The 24,723-nt window shown below is 38.1% G+C and overlaps 1 protein-coding gene across 4 annotated transcripts in view; it reads right to left on the bottom strand.

The window, feature by feature from the left end:
- The window catches only part of CDK14 (cyclin dependent kinase 14), a 348,887-nt gene that overhangs the window by 184,613 nt on the left and 139,551 nt on the right, over nt 1–24,723 (bottom strand). For all 4 annotated transcript variants that reach the window (XM_080582561.1, XM_080582560.1, XM_080582563.1 and 1 more), the window contains 2 exons: nt 24,624–24,718; nt 7,712–7,774 (listed from right to left, as the gene is read on the bottom strand). In XM_080582561.1, coding sequence (XP_080438687.1) covers nt 7,712–7,774; nt 24,624–24,718 — 158 coding nt within the window. The remainder of the gene's footprint in view (nt 1–7,711; nt 7,775–24,623; nt 24,719–24,723) is intronic.

Genomic DNA, 24,723 nt, shown 5'->3' with positions numbered 1-24,723 from the left:
CAAAGACAGTTTCACGAAGAAATATATAACAATACAGCCACTGGGAATGCAGATCATAGAATTTAAAATATATATATATCTTATAGACTTTTCCACTTACTGGCAGCAGAACTGTACAGAAAAGAGACTGTAAAGTGTTAATTGGCTAACTTCTATTCTCTTTGATGTTCTTTTAATCATTTTTTCTCCCCTCTGGGTTCAACTACAGTCATTTGCAAGGAGGAAGGTGTGCTTAATTAACTGAATATAAAGACACTCCCTTATGATCAGTTAGAGTCATCTGCTAATGTTCAATAAGTAGAAGACACTTTCAGATTCTTACTCCTGAATGGCAAAAGTAAAAATAAAATTCAATTCTAATTAAATAATTAAATCTTCTTTTCTCCCTTTCATCAACTCACTGCCATGCTGAACTAGGTCAGGGTGGCAATTGGTGCCTCAACAATTTTTAGAGACACAGAAAAAAGTGTTTTCTTCAGCCCTTTTTTTTTTTTTTCGCCATATGTGAACTATGTGGATCATACAGACAATAAATTACACATGCACACACTCATTTCAGTTTAGGGTTTGCACACATTTCTCACTGCAGTAAATATAAAAGTGACATTCTTCTAGCATGAATTTTAACACACTGATAAAGATTCTGCATTTGCTGTTCACAGTTGTGCATATTATCAAATCATTACTTGAAGTGACAAGACTGACATAAAGTAGAGTGAAATGCTGATGCCATATTTAATGTCTGATAACTAAAAAGTCTAATTTAAATAATCAATTCTCAATGCCATGTGTAAAAGACAACCTTAATTTGGCATAACATTATTCTGTCTGCCTTACACCTGCTTGTTCTCTGAATGAGGAATGAAAAATAGCAACTTCTCAACCACATTAAGCAGCCTCGCTTCCTACTTAGCATATGTGTTTGAATACATTTTTAATTCAGCTCTACATCAGCAGCATCACTAACTTCAGTGAGTAGGAGATTTCAAAAGCATGACATTAATTTGATTTGCTTCCAGTAATGACCGATAAAATTAAAAGGACCACCATACTATGTATTCACTTTAGAGTAAAAGATTGGTTTTGCCAGATTGCAGGGAGTCAATGAGATGGGTGAAACAAGATATGAAAATTCACCATAGCTAGATGGACTATCAGGATTTACCTGCCCAGCTCCAGTGTATCTAAGTCTACAGCAGTCAACCTTCTGGTCAGACACCGCTAGTTACATACACATAGGTGCTCACGTCTCACAACTTCTCCAACATCACTTTGTCCCACATTTGTCCCACACAGATGCAGGGCAGGCCCTGTGTGTGGTTCAGTGTAAATCTCCCTCAAAGCACACCGCAAACCAATCATGTGATGGAAAGAAAACAGAAGCACAACAGGGAGGCCACGACCAAAATCCAGGGAAAAAAAAATATATCATTTGTACCATACTTTTTGGATACTATGCTTTACTTACAAGCATATGTTTTTATATATTATTAATCATGAATGGAGCTTCTGCTTAGCAAGAGCCAGTATGTAATGCTCTGCTACTGCCAAAGTTTCAGCAGCTGCACTTCCAACTCAGTAAGTGTTGTGTAGCTTAAATATGTTACCTAATCCTTCCCTGTTCTGAATGCTTCCCTATCCTTTGTGCTTCAGATTATTCTACAACAGTAATCAATTCAATTACAAATATTTATGTTTACAAAAGACATACGATGACAACTACCCGATAGCTTTGACTCAGATTATTAATTTTCACATTAGTCATTAAATGAGCCAAAATTATTCATCTTGTCAAGAACAGATTCTACTTTAAAAACTACAATCATTAGCTAAGGACAATGTTCACAGCACTGCAGTATGGAGAGGAATAAATGAATACTGCAAGTGACTGAAGTGCCAGAGTAAGCCTGAGATTTCTGATAACATCACATAACAGTCACTGTATTTCAACATTTTCAATTCATCCCGCACTTCATCTTGTTTAGGAGGCCAGTAATAAAACCTTAATTTAATAAATCCAGTATTTTTTGCATATCTGATTCAGGAGTTTTGTTCATTTTTGTTAACTCAGAGCACTAAAAAGTTGACTGATCTCTTTTTGAGCACTTAGCACAGAAAAATGTTATAGCACCCCCATTATGTTCCGATAATGCCTATTAAGTATTTTAATCTGTTTTTGTAAAAGTTTTAAGAATGAAACTAGTTGTTTGTGGTTTTTTCTTTCTGAATTTTAAGCATATTTGTACCAGAGATTACAGCACTGTCACTGGAAATTCATTACCCGTACTTTGCCACAGATATCACATGCCACCTTTAAAGTGAGTTATTTTCTCTGCCTCAGACCTTCGGTCTTATAGTGAGTAAAGACAAGTATAAAACACATTTCTGAAGGTTGTGGGTGGAGATAGGACTTGGCTGGTTCAGGTTTTGCTTCAAAACATGTCCATAAATTGTACATGGAAGACTGCTGCATCTCTCTTCCTAGGAACAAGGAAGGCTCAGAATTGAGATGGGTAAGAGCTCCTGGGAGAAGGCTAAATATTCCTGTTCCCTACATGCAAAGTTCATCAGCAGGGCCTGCATATTTCTCTTTATTGCTTTTTGGCCCTGGGAAAAGAAAAGGTGCCCAGGGAGAAGAACAAATCAGAGCAGCAATATTAGATGGAAGAAGAACAAACTGGAAGTTCCTTCTCCCTCTGGTCACAGTAGATGATAGGAGCCTTCCAAGCTGCCTGAAGTAAAAGATTTAGTGAGTGATTTTAAGAGACAGAGACAATTTTTGTCTGGTTGACAACCACATTGTCACTCAGTCTGGTGTTGCACACATTGTGGAACAGTGGTTCTGGGGCAAGTATCTTTTTTTTTTGTCAAAGATATTTTATTGAAGTCAAATGCTCATAAAAAGTAATATTACCTCTAAAGCTGCCAGTAGAGAAAGAAATGCAGAGAGAAAAAGCTACGGGTGCTTTTCCCAAAAGACTGCAGCTATTTCAATGCAGCATCACTAATTAAAAAGCAAAACAGCTTTCATAAATATATTTATTTTTAAGGCAGGAACGCAAGCAGGCAATGCAGGCATGACAGATGTGAGCCTGCACTCCACTTGTTCACCAACAATAGGAGTTACAGAAAATGGACTCAACTACAAAACAAACACGTCAAAATGAAAAAATAATCTTATGTGCAGATAAAAATAAAATGCAACTAGGAATGCCATAATATGAAGTAAAATATGCAGTTAAATAGAGCTATAATTTCAAAGGTAAAAAAAATATTTAAGAACAGTTTTAGCAGTGTGATACATTTTCACAGGATGTGCTGAAGTGCACAGAAAATGAATTTAAAAATTAAACTATAAGTTTACAAAACAAGACCCATTTATAGAGAGCTGCAAACAACGTCTCAGGAGAGCCAAGAAGAAAAGGCTGGGGGAGATGGCCCTGTACCAGACAGAAAGATGCCCAAATCAGAATGAAGATTATCATGAAAAACAACTGGCAGAGTCAGTTTGCTGCTGTGACCACTTGAGTTTCTGATGTAGGAAGCAGCCCAGATATTTCAAGGGTACAAGAGGCATGAGCGGTAGGAGAGGAAGCCTGCAGTACAGATTTCAGTTTGGACCAGAATGAACAGTGTCAGGGTAGTCAGGAGTAAGTCTTGTACCTCCATTTGCCACAGCCACATTTTGGAGCTTGGCAAGCTCCACACAAGAGGCACCTACAAAAGACAGCAGCTCTCAGCTCCATCCAGTCTGCAGCAATAGCTTCCAACAGAAACAGAACGGGGCATAACTTACATGTGGGGCCATGTACTTCAGATACATTGCCAATCTTCACTTTTGGAAAAACTAAAAAAGACATCTCCAAAACTAGAGAAGAGGTGTCTGTACCTACTATAAGCCTGACTTATTTAATCATTATCTTTTTCTCTCCTCACCTCTAGTTGTAATATCACACAGTATATTAACATATAGTTATAAATAATTGGTAGATATACAGGCTTGGTAGCTACCAAAGATGTATACAACTCTGTATTTGGAACTAACAGAATTTGGAGAATCTGTGGACTGAAACTATTACTTTTTGCCAATTTCCCTTCTAGCTAATAGAGAAGTTTCAGGCACCTAACCACACTTTTTTCATCAGGATATTTGGTTTAACATTCTCAGGGACAGGTATACTTAAAACTGTATTAGATAATAGCCTCACAGCCTCACACACAAATTCTTTGTAGGGCTTAAATCCTCGTGCTTTTTGTAAGGCTTGGGCCTTCACACAGAAGTAGAAAATTCTGAAATCATGATGTGTGAATACACCCCACTAAAAAAGCTAAGCCTAATATGTCAGAAAACAGTATTTTTTTGTTTGCTTAAACATACTGTCCCAAGACTCTTACAACTGCAAATTAAGATATTCTCTATATTTCCAAATACTTGTAATATTCTGCTTATTCTTTATTCAAAATATTTAAGTGACAGCAAATAGCCTATCTGAAGCCTATCACAAAGAAAGGCAATGTCAAACACAAGACCCAAGGGGACAGCAGTATGTGTGTCCATCAAAGTAATTTGGATTTTTATTCTATTTACAGTTCCTCATCTTAAAGTAGGCCTGAGGGAACAGCATTGTCTTTACCTTGTAAATATGGAGAAAATTCAGAAATATAATTAGGATGAACATATGCCATAGAAACCAAAACATAAGCAAATAATGGCTTTGCTTCTGCAAAAGAACTGTTTTACAGGAAATAATGTACAACATTCTTTGGAAAAAGAAAGATTTGGAAAAAGAAAGATTACCTGTTTTTGTATTTATAATAGCTTGCAACAAGACAGAAAGGAAAGGAATATCCATTAGTAGTCTGCAGTTTCCTCAAGAACAAAATTAAAAGGCAGGGGGCCTTTGGTCACACTGTGAGAGCATCAGTGGCTTAATCCCACAGGTTAGCCCCAGAGAGCTGAGACTAATTTGTTGCCACTGGAATTTAATTGCTCAACTGGAAGTTTTTAAAAATGGATCTGTGGATCACATAACCAGTGATTCTGAACAAACATTGTCTACAATTCTGAAACTGAAATTCCTGAAAGACCTCTAGCAAGATGGGTCTGGCAGGGAGAGGAGGCTAATTAACATGGCTCAGTTCAACCTTTAAATATCAACTAGAGCTCCAGATAGACAACTGTGTCCGGAAGCAAGAACCAAAATAGGTGACAAAGCCTCAGAACTGTGATTACATGCATTAACAAATTGAGTACAGTGCAACAAAGCGTTAAGATATTATGCAGTAACCATCATATCTCTTCTGTAAGACAAAAGCGATGCAAACTTTTAATTGGCATGCTTGCTGAGATCTGGGAGTTGTTAGTGTTTGTGACTGGGTTCCTTCCTTCCTTTCTGCACAGCCTGTCCCCCCAGTTGAAGAAAACCTTGTGTTTGGCTGAGCAGATATTTTTGACACAGAGCTTGAGAGCAGGTAGAGATTTCACTGAAAATCCCAGACAGATTGATTCAGTTTTAGATTGGTAGGAGCTCCAAACACGATATTAGATTTTAGTAATTACTGTTATAAATTAAAGCTAGCTTTGGCTGCTGGCCTGGTAAGAGATACTACTAAATATATACAATCGATTTTCATTAATATTATTTAACAGAAAATGGTAATTTTATTTCTCCAATGGGACGCTTGCTGCAGAAGGGCAGATTCATCTGCTTCCACTTCCCCATGTTTTCTCCCTTTTATACCAGTTTCCTTTTTATTAATAATACAACTGGCCATTAAAAAAAATTGAACTAGCAGTACATCAGACTCTACACTTGGCTACTCGGAGGCATATTTCTAACATGCCCATAAACTTCAGAAGTGTTGCTGAACACTGCTCTTAGATTGTAAAGACAGGCGCAGCAAGCTTGGAAAGGGAAAAGCTGCTGCTGCAGTTCCCTCCCCATTCAGCAGCACCTGTAGAGCAGCTAGCCAGCTTAGCAGCAAAGCTTTCCTGCTAAATCTTCCTTCTGCCTCCACAATTATATATGGTTTCTGCAATAAATCTGCTTTAGAAGACAGGTAACTCAGGATTTAGGGGAGTGATGCATTAGCAAGCCCAATTACCCGTGTAGGCCTATCCTCCTCAAAGACAAGCTCAGTGGGCCCTGATATTGTCAAGAAAAAGTAGTTATGTGAATTACGATGTCCTCTCATTGGGGAACAATTACAGCTACAATGTCTACTGCATATTACATCTTAAGTTATACAGCGCTGCAGCCTTGGAGCATTCCTTTGAGTGTGAAACGGCACAAAGGACTTTCAAATCTAATCTTAGCTTATCCCTAACCTCTCAGAGCTGAATGTACAGGTTTCTACGTAGGGAAATGAAGCACAGAGCCAGTGTTTTAACAAGCGTATTCACAACATGAAACTAAAGTTATGAAACTGAGCAGTGAAGAAAGCTCGGAAGCTTCCGTGATGGAAAAGCAGGTCCCACCTCACCCACCACCATGTGTCCAAGTCCCACACTCACAGAGGAACTGGGAGGACACCCATGAGTTTTTCCTGTACACACTACCAAAATGTTCGAGCAACAGTCGTACGCTACAAGGATGTTATCTTGCAGCATACACATCATCTGTTTTCAAAAATATTTTTATTTTTTTTTTAGCTTGGCCAAACATGTGCGATATGGAGGAATTGAACCATTTATTTTTTGATGGTAGTTATTCTTGTTTAATTTAATATACTGCATGCCATTTTTCAGTGAATGAGCACAGAAAATTAATCAATGTTATACAATTAATTGATGTACAACAATGATGAGGTATTGCAAAAAAAAAAAAAAATCCCCATTTAAAATATTTTGTTTTCTTATACTAAACAGGCATTTTGAGTTTTCCAGGGAAAATATATTTATTTTTCCAGGAATTTCTCAATTTCTGTGTTCAGGAAACTAAATACTGGAATAAAATTCTCAGTATGACAAGTGAAGATTTAAGCACTTCCAAAGTAGAACAACAAAGGGAATGATGTCAAAGTGCAAGACAAGTGTAACAAATATCATCTGTGTGATCTATACACAGAAGACACACTCTGCATGTCTGACTGGCTTCCCTTTTATGCTAAAATAATTTGGCTTAATTCCCAGAAAGTAACTGGATCAAGTCTCTACCAACCTATTTATTCATTAAATCCTTCTAATAACGACCCCCTTCCTGCACAGTGATTCTCAATATCTACCTTAGAACATAAGAAAAACAGAATAACTGTGAGATCAGCTACGAAAATACCTAATCAAAATAACGGAGGTGAAAAGATTTTATATGTTCGTGTAAAAAGAAGTACATTCACCTAATATAACTCACTATAGTTCCCTCAAACTCCGTGAACCTACAATGACTTACCTCACTGAAGATCTAGTACTGACAGCCTAAAATATGTTTGCTTAGGTGCTTTAAGACAGTATTGTTTGAACGAAGGAGAGGGGTTATCAACATTGTAACACTGTTCTTCTGGCTTGGAATCAGTTTTAAAGACTTCTGACAAGTTCTTTTTATAAGAACTTTCAAATATTTTTATTTTAAAGAAAAAATATTGAAAGTACTTCATATGCTGATCATTTTCACTTTAGTTAATGATCAACTTCAATAAAACCACTGATTGGACTTTTTCTGTACATTCATCGTTACTGTGCATGCCTTGAATGTGTGCTCTTTTTGACTCTTACCTTCACATTTTCTGGATGAAGCCCTCCAGGGTGTTTGTCCATGTACTGACATAAATCAGTGTGCTAAAAGAAAGTCAGATGGAAAAATGTGTATTAATATCTGTAAGACTACAATAATAAATATCCTCCTACTTAAGAGTGGAAAGAACAAATGGAAAATAAGATTCCCCTCCTGCCCCTCCACTTACCTCTAGGCTCCTTTTTTTTTTCTTTAAACAATCTTAACTTGGCTGATATGAATATTCACCAAATGCAAATTAAATTTATTTTTTTCCAATGTTCTGTATATAACAAATTAATTATTTGAATCTCAGTATCACTTTATAACTTGTAAGGACCATATCACCATCAATGCCATACAGGTAATATATGGGTGGAAGAGGAAGAAACTAAGGGAGAACCTCAAATGTTACTCACATTATTCACATTAAAATGTTGCCTTTTAAAATATGAGTTTATGGTGATTCTAAATTAAGATGGTTTAATGGTTTAGAAAATAAATGTCAAAGGCACTGCATATCAGGTTACTCAATGACACTTTTCAGCTCAAAAAGAAGCACACATTATGCACATGTACAGCTATTAATTACAGATACTTTAGCAAACAGCCTCACTGAAGACTCAAACATTTACGTTTTCACTTTATAGTTGCATACATTCCCTGCTAATATACCATAAAATCTTTTCAGAAAATAAGTAGACTTGCAATGCATAGGTTAATGTTATTCACTGTTATAATACTTATTACTTACTAATAAGCATTTATTATTTTTACTATGGAATCACTATTTTCTCTAAATTCTTCTCTCGTACTTCTTCACTTTCCTACGAGTCAGCAGCACACTGTCAGTGAAGTGGCATTTTGCTTCTCTGATTTGTTTGCACAACTCAGCTTCTGGAATTATATTCAGAATAAACAAGGAAAAAATATGCACTGGATTAACCACCAAAAACTGAGACTGACTCTGCCTTCCACATCTGTTTTCAGAACACATCTGGCAAAAATCATCCTGCATTCCTTGAAAAGCTACTTGGCGATGCCTGCCTCACATACAAAACAGACCAACAAAATATCGGCAGTTTTCAAGGTGAGAGTTTTGGAGAAAATCTGCCTTTGGCATACCAAAGTGGTTTCTCTGTGCAGAATTTCTGAGTCCAAGAACCATTCCAGTGCTCTTTTGGAGACATATCATATGGTTACACAGGGAAGTTTACATCTGCTAAGATGCAAGATCAATGCTGACCCCAACTGCTGTGTATTATCTTCTACTCGTCTGAAGTCTTAAACTATGAAAACGCACTGTACATATAGAATTAACATTGTAATGACATAAGGTGCACTAACTGACTACATCGTGCACTAGCACATTTTTTCAGAAGCTCTGACACGGCTTTAAGATAGCAAGTGTCTCCACTGCAGGACATTGCTTGGGTCCCAAAATGAACTGTGCGAATCTCACACTTAAACGGATGTACTACAACAAGTACAGCAGAACAGAGCTTCTTCCTAAATACAAGCAACAGTAAGTAATACTTCAATTCGTAACTGCTGATATTAGAGAATGGAGTAATAAAGAAAGAAAAGGTCTGAATTTCTGCTTTAGAAGCTCAGGCTTGGAGATCAGGGCACCTCTGTACCATTCCTATCACATTCTCCCCAGCAATACACACTCACTGATTTGGGTTGGCTGAAGGAGGACCATCATTTCCCTGCAGGTCAGCATGACATAACCTGTTCAGTGGGAAACCTACTGCCTCCTTCACCTTCTCTTGATTTCTACAGTTTGCAACTAGTCGGTTGACAGAAACCAGACCAGAAGAAGACAAACCCAGTGCCACTTCTAAAGGTCCCATCTCTGAACTACCAGCATCTGCCCACTAGCTGTCCCTTCCTATTCACCAAAAGCCTCCTCAGACAACCATTTTCAGCCACATCATGAGTAACAGCAATAAAAGTGTCTTTTTATTTCTAGGAGACTTGTAATGACCTGTGAGGATAAAACCATTTTCTTCCTTCCCCTTATGTTACAGTTATCATTTGGATGGTTTTTCTCCATACATGAACATCAGTCATGATCATGTTTGTATCGTGTATCATTCACTACTTCTTCCTAAACCAAGGACCTGCTCAATTGGTAGCCTGCTATAACCTGCACCAGTAGTTCTCCCGCAAAAACTGATTGGCTGTATCTACCAAAAATTTCATGTAAGCACCAGCTTCTACAGAATCCTTGAAAACTAACAAAGCCAATTGTGCAGCAGTTGCAGCAGTCTTTTGGAATCTGTTTTTTTCTCCCTCACACAAGCTACATACGCAGAGAAGCCTCTACCAAATCTTCAGACAGACAGCAAACAGAAATACAAAGTGTTTTCTGTTTAATTTTTTCAAGAATTTCTCCTCCTAAAACTAAGCTAGAAAATTTTTCACAAAAGCAATTGAACACTATGGTATGAAATGGGAAAGCAGCTCATAAAATTATAGAACATTTTTCCTGACTTTAAAAAAAAAAAAAAAAAAAAAAGGTAGAGGGAAAGCAAAAGCAGCATCAGCTGCTATTCTTTTCCCAAGGTAGGGGCTCAATGCACATTGAATTATGTATTAGTATAGCCAGGAAAGCTGACAGCGCTGCACGGACAAATATTTCTAAAACCTTTTTCCCTTTTGGCGGGCAAGTGTCCACTCCAGTGCTTGTGTGTTCAAATGAAACTGAAGACAACGACATGAATACAAGTTTCAGGAACGCATTAGAAAAGGAAACAGAGAAAACTGGACAAAAGTAGTCTTCTAACAATATTCCATGAATGTCTATGGTACCACATAGATGAATAAAGTATTTTCATTTCACACTATATTTCAGGGTAGAAGGCCCCATGTGGAACAGTAGCTGCAGACAGGGCAGGACACACCCTGACACCAGGGCTTTGCTGTGCTCAGCACCTTGGTCTAACAGAACACACACCCTGAAGGAAAACTCAAGATTCAATTACCTATCAGTCCTAACATAAAACTATGCTGAAACAAGGTAGCAAAACAAGAAACAAAGGAACCAACACACCTTCTACAGTTCTTTTTCCACTGTCTCAGAGGTGAAGACACTTTACAGGGAAACAGGATACAGCAGAAGCACAGTGCAGAGATTTCCAAGTAACTGCAAATACCTGTCTCACACATTGAGACATTGAGACACTTGATCCCAGGTGGACGTGGCTAGACCAATTCTGCTTCAAGCTAGCTTTTAACAACTCTATCAGCTGTACTGTTAATCCCCAACACAGATAAGTCACCACAAGTAATTCCACGCTGACAGATTATTTGATATTTTAGATAAATCCAGAATCACCTTCATTCCTGCTCTTAAAACTCTACTAATTTACCCAGGTATATGTATCAATAGTGTGTTAGCAGTCATCTGTTTATCACAGCTACACGAAAAAAATTAAATAGAGATAAATCAAGTTTCCACAATGAAGAACTCAAAAGCTAGAAAACTCCATGATTAACGGTGTTTATCCAACCTTTTGTTTGTTTGCTCAATGAATGTACATTATGGTAACTTTACAAATGCCTGATGTGATCACATAACTTCTTTCCCCTTGCCAGATAAGACATACTCATTGAATAGAATAGGAGTACTTGATTACAGAACGGCTGTTCTGTTTTTGTGTTGTTGTTTTTCCTTTTTTCCCCCTTTCCTTTCTCATACAGCTTGAAGTCTCTGGCTTATTTATTACTTTGAAAGCAGAAATATTAATCTCACAGGCTTTCCTGCTCTGTTTATTGCTACTCTATTCACATGCTTCACAAACATAAATGACTTCGAGAGCAATTCAGGGGAGCTGTGGCATTACTCCTTTTTATCAGGCAGGGAACTAAAGCAAAGGGAAAATAGTCCAAAGTAACACTGATTTGGGGAACTCAATATAAAGCACTTTGGTTTTGGCTTTTCCGAGTATTTGGCCTTCTGTGTTTTGACTGACATCAGTTACAGGTGTGAGGATAAAACACTTTTTAAGGGAGAAAGAATCTCAGGTGGGACAGCAGAAGTCAGTCATTTCTGAACTGTGATGCAGACGACTCGTGACAACACCATAAAACGGTGGTTATGATGACAATTTCCACTGTGGCATCCACAAAAAATGAGAAAAGTGCAATAAACACCAGACCATGCCTTCACTACATAGTCCTCTGCAGATCTGCACAACAGGCTCTTCCACAAGGATGGTGAAAGGAGATTGCACATGCAACATTTACTTTGGCACCCACTAATTTTTAAGAACTTGACTTTGCCACATCACCAACACAACAACTTTTTGTGCAAAATCTGTTATGCTTCAAGTAAACAATTTGATCTCTCCTCCCACTACCGCCTCCTCCTGAAGCAAATTCACTTGCTCTGTGGATGCAATCTACATTATTATAAGCTGTGAAAGTCGTCTTTGTGAGTTTTCAGACACAGGTCTTAAGTGCAAATGACAATTTTTCTGAGGCCTATCACTTGACCAAATTTGGGGAAATTTTCAAAATCATAGCTAAATGCCACCCACAGCACACATTGGCATTTTATTACTTCAAAGAGTTGTATTTTGCTAAATCATACCAGAAGATCATTGCTCCAGGGATGTGACTTGAATTTGAGGTTCTGGCACATCTAGCTCCATGTCCTTGAGAAGGCTCTGTCAAGCCTTTGTGCTGCCTTCTCTCAGCAAGATAAAACACAAACCCATCCCTCAGTGCCCATCTCAAGTAACTAGACCTCCACTAGGAAACCTCTGCAAGTGCCTTGACCCTCCCTGGATGGGCAGCATGAGTTTTGGTTAGGACAGACACTGCACATGGCCTCCTAGGACAGGGAAGAGAAAACTCACACTAAGACAAGTTATTTCCACCCTTCTCCTGTTTCTAAACTGTATGTAGAAGCACATAAGAGAAGGCCTATTTTTGATCCACTCCAACTTGAGTAAGTTTCAAATATTTTCCTCCCTATGATGGAGACAAGTATCTCAAATCCTGTACATACAAGAAAAAAAAAAAAAAAAGAAAAAAAAAAAGGATTAAGTTGTCTAGTATAATTATATAGTATGAAGAAAAAAAATAAAGCTATAAAGGGTCAATTAAAATCAAACTTGGGTCAAGGAATAAGAAAAAGCCCACCATAGTACTATTAAAAAACAGAACATGTACATGTCCTCAGACTTTCTGTTAAGTTCATCACTTCCCCAAACCACAAACTACCATAAGAATACCCCAAAAAGTTTACCTTATGAAATGTTTTTATTTTATTTATGAAATATTATTACCTTATGTTTACCTTATGAAATCTTGTCTTTGGGTTCACATGGAAAAATGAATTTGGGTTTTGCTTTAAATTTGTGGCAGTGTATAAGCGTATGAAGGTCATTTCTATTCAGTAAGACTGGTTTATGTCAGCAGACACATGCATGTGTGTTTGTGAGCATACTGCGTATAGTCATCTGCTGACAGGAAAAGAAACCAGGCTGATATTTATACAGCTGAACCGAGGTTTACATACATTGCATTCTACTTCTGGAAGAAAGAGAGTACGCAAACAGGAAAAAAGAATGAGACAAATGTTGACAATACCGACTCCTCCCTCCTCCCCTTGAAGAAAGAATTTGAATTATGAATAGATGAGTAAACCACAAGCTATGAATGTCCTCAGATATGCTCTCTACTTGAACGTCAAATATTTTGTTCAACTATCTTGTTCAGAAATCAGAGACTCTGCTAGCCAACACAAAATATTTTCAGACAAAGGGCAAGACGTCTCCTTTTAAAGGCACGGCCAGTGACATGAAATAAGCTCTACTTCGCCAGCCCGTTTCCATAATAATGTGACCATCATTCTCTTCTAATTAAATTAGCCATTTCTACTTCCCTTCAATACATTCCCTTTCCCTCCTCATCCTCGGTGATGATAAATCTACATGTGACTTCGCTGTCCCATAATTCCGCCTAATTGGTTTCAGCTGTCATTTTTGAAGCTGAAATGCATGGAGAGCCCGGGGCTTGTGAACGGAACAGGAAGCATTTCCAACCACATTCCCATCATGTAAAACCAGCAATGTGAAAGGACCCTGCCATTAAAACAAAAACTACACTATTTGGCTTCTGGCAATGACATCATGCAGCAGACAGATTGTATTGTTTCACTCAGGCAGCAAGACTGTTGCAAGCCATTCTTCTCTGTGAAAAGGAGAGCACACATTATTTATGCCCTAGCAGTTTTACTGACTAAAATACTGTCCCTTTTGTCACCAACAAATTCTTAAACTGATAATACAATTTACCAATAAAAGCACAGGCAGTGGTAATATTTGAAGTGACAGGAGAACAAAGAGAAGTTAATTCTATTTAAATTGAATGTATCCTCTAGCCAAAGAAGTCTGCAGATTACTGCACAACAGTTCAATGCTTTTGGTGTTTTCAGAAGCGTCACCGACCTTCATTTTCAAGCATTTCTATGACATTCTACAATTCATTTTTTTCCCCATCTGAGAACACAAAGTGTTAGCCTTGCTAACAAAAAACACCCTACAAGCCATCTCTGAGCAACTTTCAGAAAATCAGCAGAAGGCAACAGCAGCAGCTGGGCTGAGCAGCAGGGGAAAGATATATACTAGGGATTCAAGGAAAAAAAAAAAAGACACCTTTAATGAAAACAATTTCGCTAACAGATGTTTCTGGTGACTTGAATCTCTCACACACTGTCAACAAGACAAATATACTTCAAAACACATGAACAATACTATACAGAAAAGGAGGTCGTGAGATGGGGGAGTACATGATATATAATACAAACCCACCTGAAAATCCTGAGAGAAAAGGGAATGCACAGTTTTCTGATTTTGGGATGGTATTAGACAGCATATATTTACTGATACAAAGTCTCTGCACAAAGTTCTCTCATTGTACAGAGAACAACCTGGTCTGAGAGTCAGATAGGTAGCACTGTGCAAAGTGCTGGTGAGCAAACTGCAAGGTCTTCAGCAAAATCCAGTTTTCTGTAGATGTATCTTTGTCCTCTTCCCTGTTCTCCAGCCACCTTAATAATTGTATCAACTCTGCTTTCTACATAAAATATGTTAAAGGGACAGTAAACACTATTAATTGAGCATGACTACTTTAACAAAAAAAATCACATCTCAAAAACACATGGGAATTTGTTTAGTATGATCAAAATCTAGCAGCTTGTGTAAACCATGATGGACTTACAGTCCCCGAGGTAAACAGGTTCGGACAATTTTTATGGGATGAACAACCTCTAATGCATATACATACACATATCTATTTGTGCATTTTTTCTTTAATTTGCTAAATCATTAGGTTTTCACAAAACTGACATATAACCCTTATAGCTACTAAATCCACATATACAAAAATAATAATAATAATAACAATAAATCACTTTGTAAGTTATATCAAGTTTCTGCTTAGAATATGGCAGGTACCCCTAAGCTGGTGGGGACAGAAGTCAATCCAGGATCACATAAGTCGACCACAAACACACAGCAGGGAGGCTGACAGGCCACACCCAGACACAACGTGTAAAGTATCTGTACTGTTATGGTCTCAATACTAGCCCTAGACAATATAGACTTCCCAGCACAAGCTAGGCTGTCTCAAGAGTCTTTTCTATTCTCATGTGCTGTGCTGCAAACTGCTATCTTCAGGGCAGGAAAAAAGCAGTCCAAACACTTTCATTAAACACTTCAGTATCTAAGGCAGACCTCTCTTTAAATTGGTTGAGTGTTTTATTTTCTGCCATGCCTCCTAGTCCAAACTGTCCATATATGACCACAGAAAAATTTAATAAAAATTTTATAGGAAAATTTGCAGTTCAGACCAAGGCAGACAAGAGAAAAAATGATGTTTCCATGGATAATACCCTATTTACTCACAGCAGTAAAACAAGAAGAAACAATTAGGCCTGTTTTTACTTTCAGTTGTTGACTCTGTTTATTACTCAAGCTTGATTCTTGATTCCCAGGAAATTATTTTATTATTATTTTGCCAGAATTGTTTACCCTAAGTTTCCATTTTTAAAATTTTCTTAGACGTATTTTCTATCAATAAGAATAAAAAAGTATGAAGATGTATACTGTTACCTCAGGAAGAAAAATCAATTTTTAAGATTTAGAGTTATAGTAATCATCACTCTCCGAACAGACAGGTTTTTTTGTTGTTGTTGTTTTTTCTTCGCTTGTTTGTTTGCTTTTGTCATCCCCCCCCAACCCCCAGTCTGCACCAAGTGAATCAGAGCATCTCATTGTACGAGAAGTTAAAGTGCAGCTACAACCCACATTATTAAAGAGACAGAGAAAAAAGTGTAATTAGATTGGACAGTCTCTAGTAGGAGCTGAGACACTGTCAGGTTTTACCTCAGAGGGAATTGGACAATGCCAGTTTATTACTGAAATTAAAAGACGAGGAATGTGTGGGATGCAGCCAAAATATTACTTTTTGTAGAGCTGAGCAGAAATCTATAACACAGAAGTAACCGATTAACCAAAAATTCTAAAAATAGGACTTTTTTTTTTTTTTACTTCTGTTTAAACTATGGAAATAAACCAATATTCACCAAATATTTTTTCTTCAGTTTTTCTGAAGAAATGTATTTTTTCTTGGAAATGTATGCATTTCTCTGAAAGACTATGAGTAGACATATTTAAGTGAAGAAAATAAAGAATACAAAAAGATACAAATTTAAAGGATCTCAAAAACAAACAAACAAAAAAAAAACAAATTGCCTCAATCAAAATCTACTCTCAATGACATCATTCTGCAGGTTATTTGTCTAAGATGTTCTTAAAGAATGATAGTAGTAGAGAAACCATCACTACATAGTACTATCTTCAATGCTTTATTATACTTAATATTAAAGAGGTTAATAGTATAATGGCTCAACAGAGAGTTGCGGCTTGTGCTTAGCAGAAAAAAGAGGGTTTATAATCTTTGGAAAAAAGGGCGGGCCACTGAGGAGGACTACAAGGATGTAGCGAGGCTGTGCAGGGAGAAAATTAGAAAGGCCAAAGCTCATCTGGAGCTCAACCTGGCTACTGCCATTAAAGACAACAAAAAATCCTTTTACAAATATATCAACGCGAAACGGAGGACTAAGGAGAATCTCCATCCTTTACTGGATGCGAGGGGAAACCTAGTTACTGAGGATGAGGAAAAGGCTGAGGTGCTTAATGCCGCCTTTGCCTCAGTCTTTAGCGGCAATACCGGTTGTTCTCTGGATACCCAGTGCCTTGAGCTGGTGGAAGGGGGTGGGGAGCAGGATGTGGCCTTCGCTATCCATGAGGAAATGGTTGGCGACCTGCTACGGAGCTTGGATGTGCGCAAGTCGATGGGGCCGGATGGGATGCACCCGAGGGTACTGAATGAACTGGCGGAGGAGCTGGCCGAGCCGCTTTCCATCATTTATCGGCAGTCCTGGCTATCGAGGGAGGTCCCAGTTGACTGGCGGCTAGCCAATGTGACGCCCATCTATAAGAAGGGCCGCAGGGCAGACCCGGGGAACTATAGGCCTGTCAGTTTGACCTCAGTGCCAGGAAAGCTCATGGAGCAGATTATCTTGAGGGTCATCACGTGGCACTTGCAGGGCAAGCAGGCGATCAGGCCCAGTCAGCATGGGTTTATGAAAGGCAGGTCCTGCTTGACGAACCTGATCTCCTTCTATGACCAAGTGACGCGCTTGGTGGATGAGGGAAAGGCTGTGGATGTGGTCTACCTTGACCTCAGTAAGGCTTTTGACACAGTTCCCCACAACATTCTCCTCAAGAAACTGGCTGCTCGGGGCTTGGACTGGCGTACGCTTCGCTGGGTTAGAAACTGGCTGGATGGCTGGGCCCAGAGAGTTGTGGTGAATGGAGTCAAATCTGGTTGGAGGCCGGTTACTAGTGGTGTCCCCCAGGGCTCGGTACTGGGGCCGGTCCTCTTTAATATCTTTATCGATGATCTGGATGAGGGCGTCCAGTGCACCCTCAGTAAGTTTGCAGATGACACCAAGCTAAGTGCGTGTGTCAATCTGCTCGAGGGCAGGAAGGCTCTGCAGGAGGATCTGGATAGGCTGGAGCGATGGGCTGAGGTCAACTGTATGAAGTTCAACAAGGCCAAGTGCCGGGTCCTGCACCTGGGGCGCAACAACCCCAAGCAGAGCTACAGGCTGGGAGATGAGTGGCTGGAAAGCTGCCTGGCCGAGAAGGACCTGGGAGTATTGGTTGATAGTCGGCTGAATATGAGCCAGCAGTGTGCCCAGGTGGCCAAGAAGGCCAACAGCATCCTGGCCTGCATAAGAAGCAGTGTGGCCAGCAGGTCTAGGGAAGTGATTGTGCCCCTGTACTCGGCTCTGGTGAGGCCGCACCTTGAGTACTGTGTTCAGTTTTGGGCCCCTCGCTACAGGAAGGACATGGACATGCTCGAGCGAGTCCAGAGAAGGGCGACCAAGCTGGTGAGGGGTCTGGAGAACAAGTCTTACGAGGATCGGCTGAGGGAGCTGGGCTTGTTCAGCCTGGAGAAGAGGAGGCTCAGGGGCGACCTTATCGCTCTCTACAGTTACCTTAAAGGAAGCTGTAAAGAGGTGGGGGTTGGTCTGTTCTCCTACGTGCCTGGTGACAGGACGAGGGGGAATGGGCGAAAGTTGCGACAGGGGAGTTTTAGGTTGGATGTTAGGAAGTACTTCTTTACCGAAAGGGTTATTAAGCATTGGAACGGGCTGCCCAGGGAGGTGGTGGAGTCACCATCCCTGGAGGTCTATAAAAGACCTTTAGATGTAGAGCTTAGCGATATGGTTTAGTGGAGTACTTAGTGTTAGGTCGGAGGTTGGACTCGATGATCTTGAGGTCTCTTCCAACCTAGAAATCTGTGATACTGTGATAATCTCACTCTTCCTCACTGTAACTTCAGGTCCTTTTCTTTTTTAGAATGGCTGAGGTTAGAAGGGACCTTTTATTCTCTTTACTATTGACATGAAAATAAATAGGTCAATGTCTTTCTCTATGATCTATTTAACGGTGTGCAACCATCTCATTTTTTTTCTCCCCCTCATTATAAACAGCCCTACTTTGTCTGACTTTTCCTCAGAAGCCATTTATTTTGGATGGTTGCTCTTTCCTGTTATTTTTCCCCCTCAGCTTTCCAGTTGATTTATATTTTCCTTGTTTGTACAAATATACCATTTTAGCTGGTGGCCTTACCTGTGTTGAGTGGAGTATTAGCACCGGCATATGCATCTTGCTATGTGTGCGTGTGGTTTTGATGGACTGTAATGATGCTCTAAATTTTCATCTCTAACTTAGAAAACACTAATGGAGATGTCTCAGTACATAGAATATCGTACTTGTTTTCTAGTGTTTCATCTGCCTGCTCATCTTTGGATATTTTCTATGCTTTGACTTTGTTTTTGTTTTAATTATTATTAAAAAAAACAAACCTCTACATTGAATACATTTATTAATACTTAATTAAAATAAGAATAAATAATAGATATTAATTATTAAATGATGGAGAAAGCACAGTGCCAAACTAAACAATATTTGGTAAGGTTATAAGAAACATTAGTAAATTGTACAAACAATTGACACACAGCCTCCCACTCTGTTGGATTGATAGTCTTGATTAATCTCATCTATTCGTAAGTATGTACTCATAAGTATGTACTCTTCATACGAAGTCCACACATACTTTGTGAGACCTCCAAAGTCAGGACGATGACACAACTGAAATTTGAAATTCTTCCTCCTCTCACTAGGGCTCTGCAGATCTCTCACTAGGCCTTCTTCACCTAGCAGGAGCTGATGAGCTTTAAAAATACACTTTTTGATTCCTTCTTTCCTGCTGATTCCAGCATCTGGCACAGGCTTTACCTCTCACCAAAGCACCAAGCAATTTCCTTCTGAAATCCCTTCTGAATCCCTGCCTCCTGAAGCTGACTTTGCATCTCCACCCTATACTTGGACATTAGCAGCTCCCACCTCCAATCTGCTCATTAATACTTGAAAAATAAGGGTTTCCCAGGAGCGGTATTCCCTTAATGCCTGTTCTTAATAGTACAGGTTTTCCTTTCTCTCTGCTCCCTCTCAGCCTTTTTCCATTGTCTTTTTGACTGCAATTTTAGCAGGGCAACTTGTGGCAAACCCAAGGACACGAGGCAGGGGTTACAACAACGGGAGAATGGCTCCTTCTTTGGTCGAGGCACATGGAAACCACCTTTTTCATTGTTCCTGTGCCTGGGAGCCCTCAAAAACTACCTCCTTCCCAGCGGTAGATGAAGGAAGTGGACCGCAAGCAGGGTGTCCTCCCAGACACCCCTGGTTTGACAAGCACAGCAACAGGGAAGAAAATGGCCCCATCATTTCAGTCACACCAAAATAAGGTAACTCGGACAAAAGTAAAGCAGCTCTGGGACTCTACGGGTTTTCCATTCTTTCTCTTCCATTTTAAACAACACTGTCTGTTTGTTTGTTTTCACATACCACCAATTCCATCCGACCTTTAGTTTCTATACATTTTCCCTAATAAAATAAACAGGAGACCAATAATACAGTTTGATCCAAATCATCATCAATGTTAAAACAATTTAAAATTTTCAATGAAAAAAAAAGGTGATCCTTTTAGCTAATGAGTGCTGATCATTTTCTTGCACCGTACTTTTCTAATATGTCTCATGCTGAGCTCGAAATCACAGTTTTGGGATCTTCAGCTCTGCAACTCTTAATTCCACAAAATAATATATATCTGAATTTCCAATCAGCATGAAAATAAGAAACTTGCAGCTACTTTTTTTTTTCCTTGGAGGAAATGGGATAAAAATGTAAGTAGTGCACTTTATTAAGCCAACTCATTGTATAACAAGTTATTTTAGTTGCTGTAATCGAGCAAGGAGAATTAGGTTTTCTTCTTTAATAAAAAGTAATTTTTAAGAGGGAAAAACATACACAAAGATTAAAATAGGCAAGGTAATTGAAAATGCTTGGTTTTAAATTATACTATTAGATTAGTCTGGTTTGTTTTTTGTTGTTCTGCATTTTTATTTATTTTTTGGTACTGTTGAGGCAGAAATAATATTACTCATTACTCATACTTCCAATTATAAATGTGTCTGTTCTTGTTTCAAATCTAGTTCATAAATATTAAAAGCATCATGTAACGTATTGCTACACAAGCTCACTTTTGTATGCCAGGAATAGGACAAGTTACCAGTTCTTTTCTTGAAAATAATATACTTATGTAATTATACATAACACTAAAAACCTCATTATCATTCTAACGAGTCAGTTGTAATATGTATTGGTTAGGATTGCCGTTCAGGAATTGAGTGTTTACAAATACAATCGTCTTCCTTTTACACAATAATTAAAAAAATGAAGAAACAGATGATAGTGGCTAATGACAATTTTCAAAGAAACAGATGTGAACACATCTTTTTTAAAGATGACTGTTAAAATGTCTGAGATCTCACCTGTAAAATTCATAATTTCCTTTGACAAGGTTGGCACATCGGTACTACAGCTGGCATATCCACCAGATGACATACAGTAATGCCTAACCAGAGCTTGGAGAGGAGGGGAAATAAACTTACATGAACAGCCATAATCTTTCACAGCACTGTGAAGCTGAACTGATCTTTTTCATTTGAAAGCCATTACTGTCTCAGACACCATATGCAAAACTTGTCAAAATTTCATCTTTTGTTTTCAGGTCCTGTTTAGTGTATACTGGTACAATTAATTACACAAAAAAACATTTTCTCTAGCATTCATACATGAAAGACTATATCAATCTTTCAGGTTTTGAACAGCTCATCCTCACAACTCCTCAGGTAATAAGCAATGGCTCTCAGTCATCCAGTGACAAAATTAGAGTTCCATCTTCCTTTTCAGTACACTTGAATGACCAACAATACTCCCATATAGCTGACGTAAGAGTTACCAAAGCATACAAAAAAATATATGGTCCACTATATATACTAACCTATTTTCAATTAAGTTCTTTCATTCAAAAGGAGGAAGCCCCTTTTCTTTTCTTCCACAATAATGTATAGCTTTCCATTCAATACCAAAATGTTTACAATGTGGAATGAAATTCTCCTGCACTTCAACTGTCACACAGATTTTTAAAGACTGTCTTGTCTTGCTTTGGGTGACTACCAAGGTTAAAGTTAGAAAGTTCTGTCATGTTTACTTGTGTAACAGACTTCCATATTAAAAAAAAATAAAATCTAATTTGAGGTACCCAGAAAATTTCATTACTGCCATGTTTCCTTTCATAGGATATTCTGCTTGAAGCTTTTAACTTATTACTGTAATGCACTTTGCTATGAAAGGTGCTACATGAAATGAAATTTCATTCTACTCTTTCAGGGTCAATGCTGAAACTGAATACCTCTGATAACCTCCGAGGTGTCCTCAGTATTAATTTCAATGAAATTGTCACCAAACTATCTACCCAAAGTTTCCATCTGCTGAGAACTCTTGGATAACTAACTGTTCATCCCTAATTTAATTACATCTCACTCAAAAGATTACAATTGAAATAGTCAATAGTAATTAATAGCAATAGTGTAACTGTTCCATGATGTAACTTTATGAAGTAAACCAAATTCAAATCCTTTTAGGTTTGTTCAGCCTCAGTCCTTCAAAAATGCCCGCCACTATGTAATTTTAATTGCATGAACATTTCTATTGATTTTGGTAGAAATCACTCATATTATTGAGCTAAGGTGTACAGGTGTTTTAAAAGGCATTAAAGACATGGAGCTCTATAACATCAATTACATAACTAGATTGAATATTTAACTAGCCAAAATTCGTAGATTTGAATAGGCAACCTTATTTTTTGTCTCTTCATATAACACACAGAGCTTTCCAACCCCCCAAAAAAAAAGAACAAAAAAGATCATTGCAATCATGCAATTATAGAACTGTATGTGAACACATATTAGAACTGCATCGTGCACACAATTTAGAACATTCTCAAGCACGAAGCATTGTCAGAGAGCATTACCTATTTGATCGGCCCATAACTTTACATTACAGAACAATGTAAACAGACTTTTTTTAAGCTGCTCTGCCATCTCAAAGAATAGAGTAACCTACAATGTCATTAAGATATATTCCATAGGCTGGTTAGAGAGAACAAAACATCCTTCCCTTTCTTCCTGAACACTAATTTTCCAGACACTGCTCACCAACCAAAATAGCATAATAATAAAGTACTGCTTGAATCAGTTGCTAGAAACTGTTATTAAACAAGATCCTGCCACAGTTTAAATTTCTACCAAACTTGATGGGAATAAAAAGGTGCAGCACCAGAAAGGCTGATCCCAAAAGCACTATGTTTAAAAAACAAAGACCTAAGTGAGTTCAAAAGAAATAACTGCTGAAAGAGGTTCAGTGTGTGTCCACACTGATCAAAGATTGCAACATGACATAACGCATGGTTGGGAGTTAAACATTTATACACACTATTACTGCATGAAAAATTCAGGAATTTGGCATTATGATAACAGGCAAAAACATCTATTTTGAGGAGTAACAAGTTCCATATATCTCATTTCTCGATGACTTCTGATGAATGCAACTAATACAGTCAATGATAAAAAGAAATGCAAATTGTATTCATGTAAAGTTCTGCAAATAAGTCTACACTGACTGTTAAACAAAATTAAATATGAAAGCTTTTCCTATGCTAATTCAGTTTATAAATTAGAGGAAGAGGAATCACTTATTTTAAGAAAAAGAATTAGATTTGCATAATGTCCCTGTACCTGAGGTAAAACGTATGTAATGCATGCAACTGCTCTGCAGGCTCCTGTTGCTGAATACCCACATTATTAAAATGTAGTATTTCTACATAAGTAGACAGGCTGAATGGATTCTCCAGACAAGAAATTCTGCGCACTATCATGTAAAAATTTAGGCATGCTCTCAAGAAACACACTCAAAAAAAAAAAATTCCATCTGTCTGAAGTAGGGACATGCTAAGAGTAAATAGAATATTTCCTATTTTAAAAACCAAACTAGTAATTGCTGTACTTTATAAATGTGGAGCCTTACTGACTGCAACACAATAACAGATATTACACTGAAAAGCCAACCTTCTCTAAAGCCATTTGTTTCTTTTAAATTACATGTTCTTGGACCCATCTGTGAAAACTGGGAGGTTGATTGTGATACTATATTGCATAATTCCACAGATAAATGCTGAAGTACTTCTACATAAATACCATATGTTTGTCTTAGGAAAACTAAAAAGATTAATTAGGAGTTCAAGCCCAAGATTTTGCAAAGTAATATTCTGAACACAATTAGATCGTTATGCTGTATACTGTGTAAATTGAAGTTTTAATTAGTAGCTAAAATAATGAGTCACGGCAAAAAAAAAAAAAAATCCAAAATTCTGAATTGCGTGTCAGACTTTTTTTTTTTTTACTTACATTGCTTATATAGAGACACCATGCATAAGCCAGTCACAACAAAAGCCATTTAAATTTGTCACATGCTTCTGATAAAGGATCTACCTGTTAAGAATTTTAATTTTTTCTTCTTACCTACATTATCCTCACCTATTTTAAAATTGTCCATACTACATCTGTAAAGAAAATGTTCTAATAAAGAAACTACCTAGGAAGCAGAGTAATGAACCAACGTGAAGGTCCCTACAGAGCCCTAGCAGCCACTTCTCCAGCTCTGACTCTGGTCTAGTCCAGCCTGCCTTCTACTTTTAGCACACTCCATTATAAAGCATCATCTCACATAGCTTCCACTCTCCTAAAGAAAGTACAGGGTTGTTTTGGCCTGATCCATAGATCACTGATGGTAAAGTGAGCTTTTCCATAGAATTCAATGCAATCTGGAACATATACAGAACATTAGTTACTTTACTCACCACATATTCAAATACAAGTGTCAAGGTCTCCTTGGTGTGAATGATGTCATGAAGCAGCACAATGTTTGCATGTTTCAGTCCTTTCAAAAGAGAAGCTGTA

This window comes from Anser brachyrhynchus (genome assembly GCF_964034855.1).
Source record: "Anser brachyrhynchus genome assembly, chromosome: 2".
Classification (NCBI taxonomy): Eukaryota; Metazoa; Chordata; class Aves; order Anseriformes; family Anatidae; genus Anser; species Anser brachyrhynchus.
Note: the sequence above shows the minus strand (reverse complement) of the source record. Positions and strands in the feature narration are given on the sequence as shown.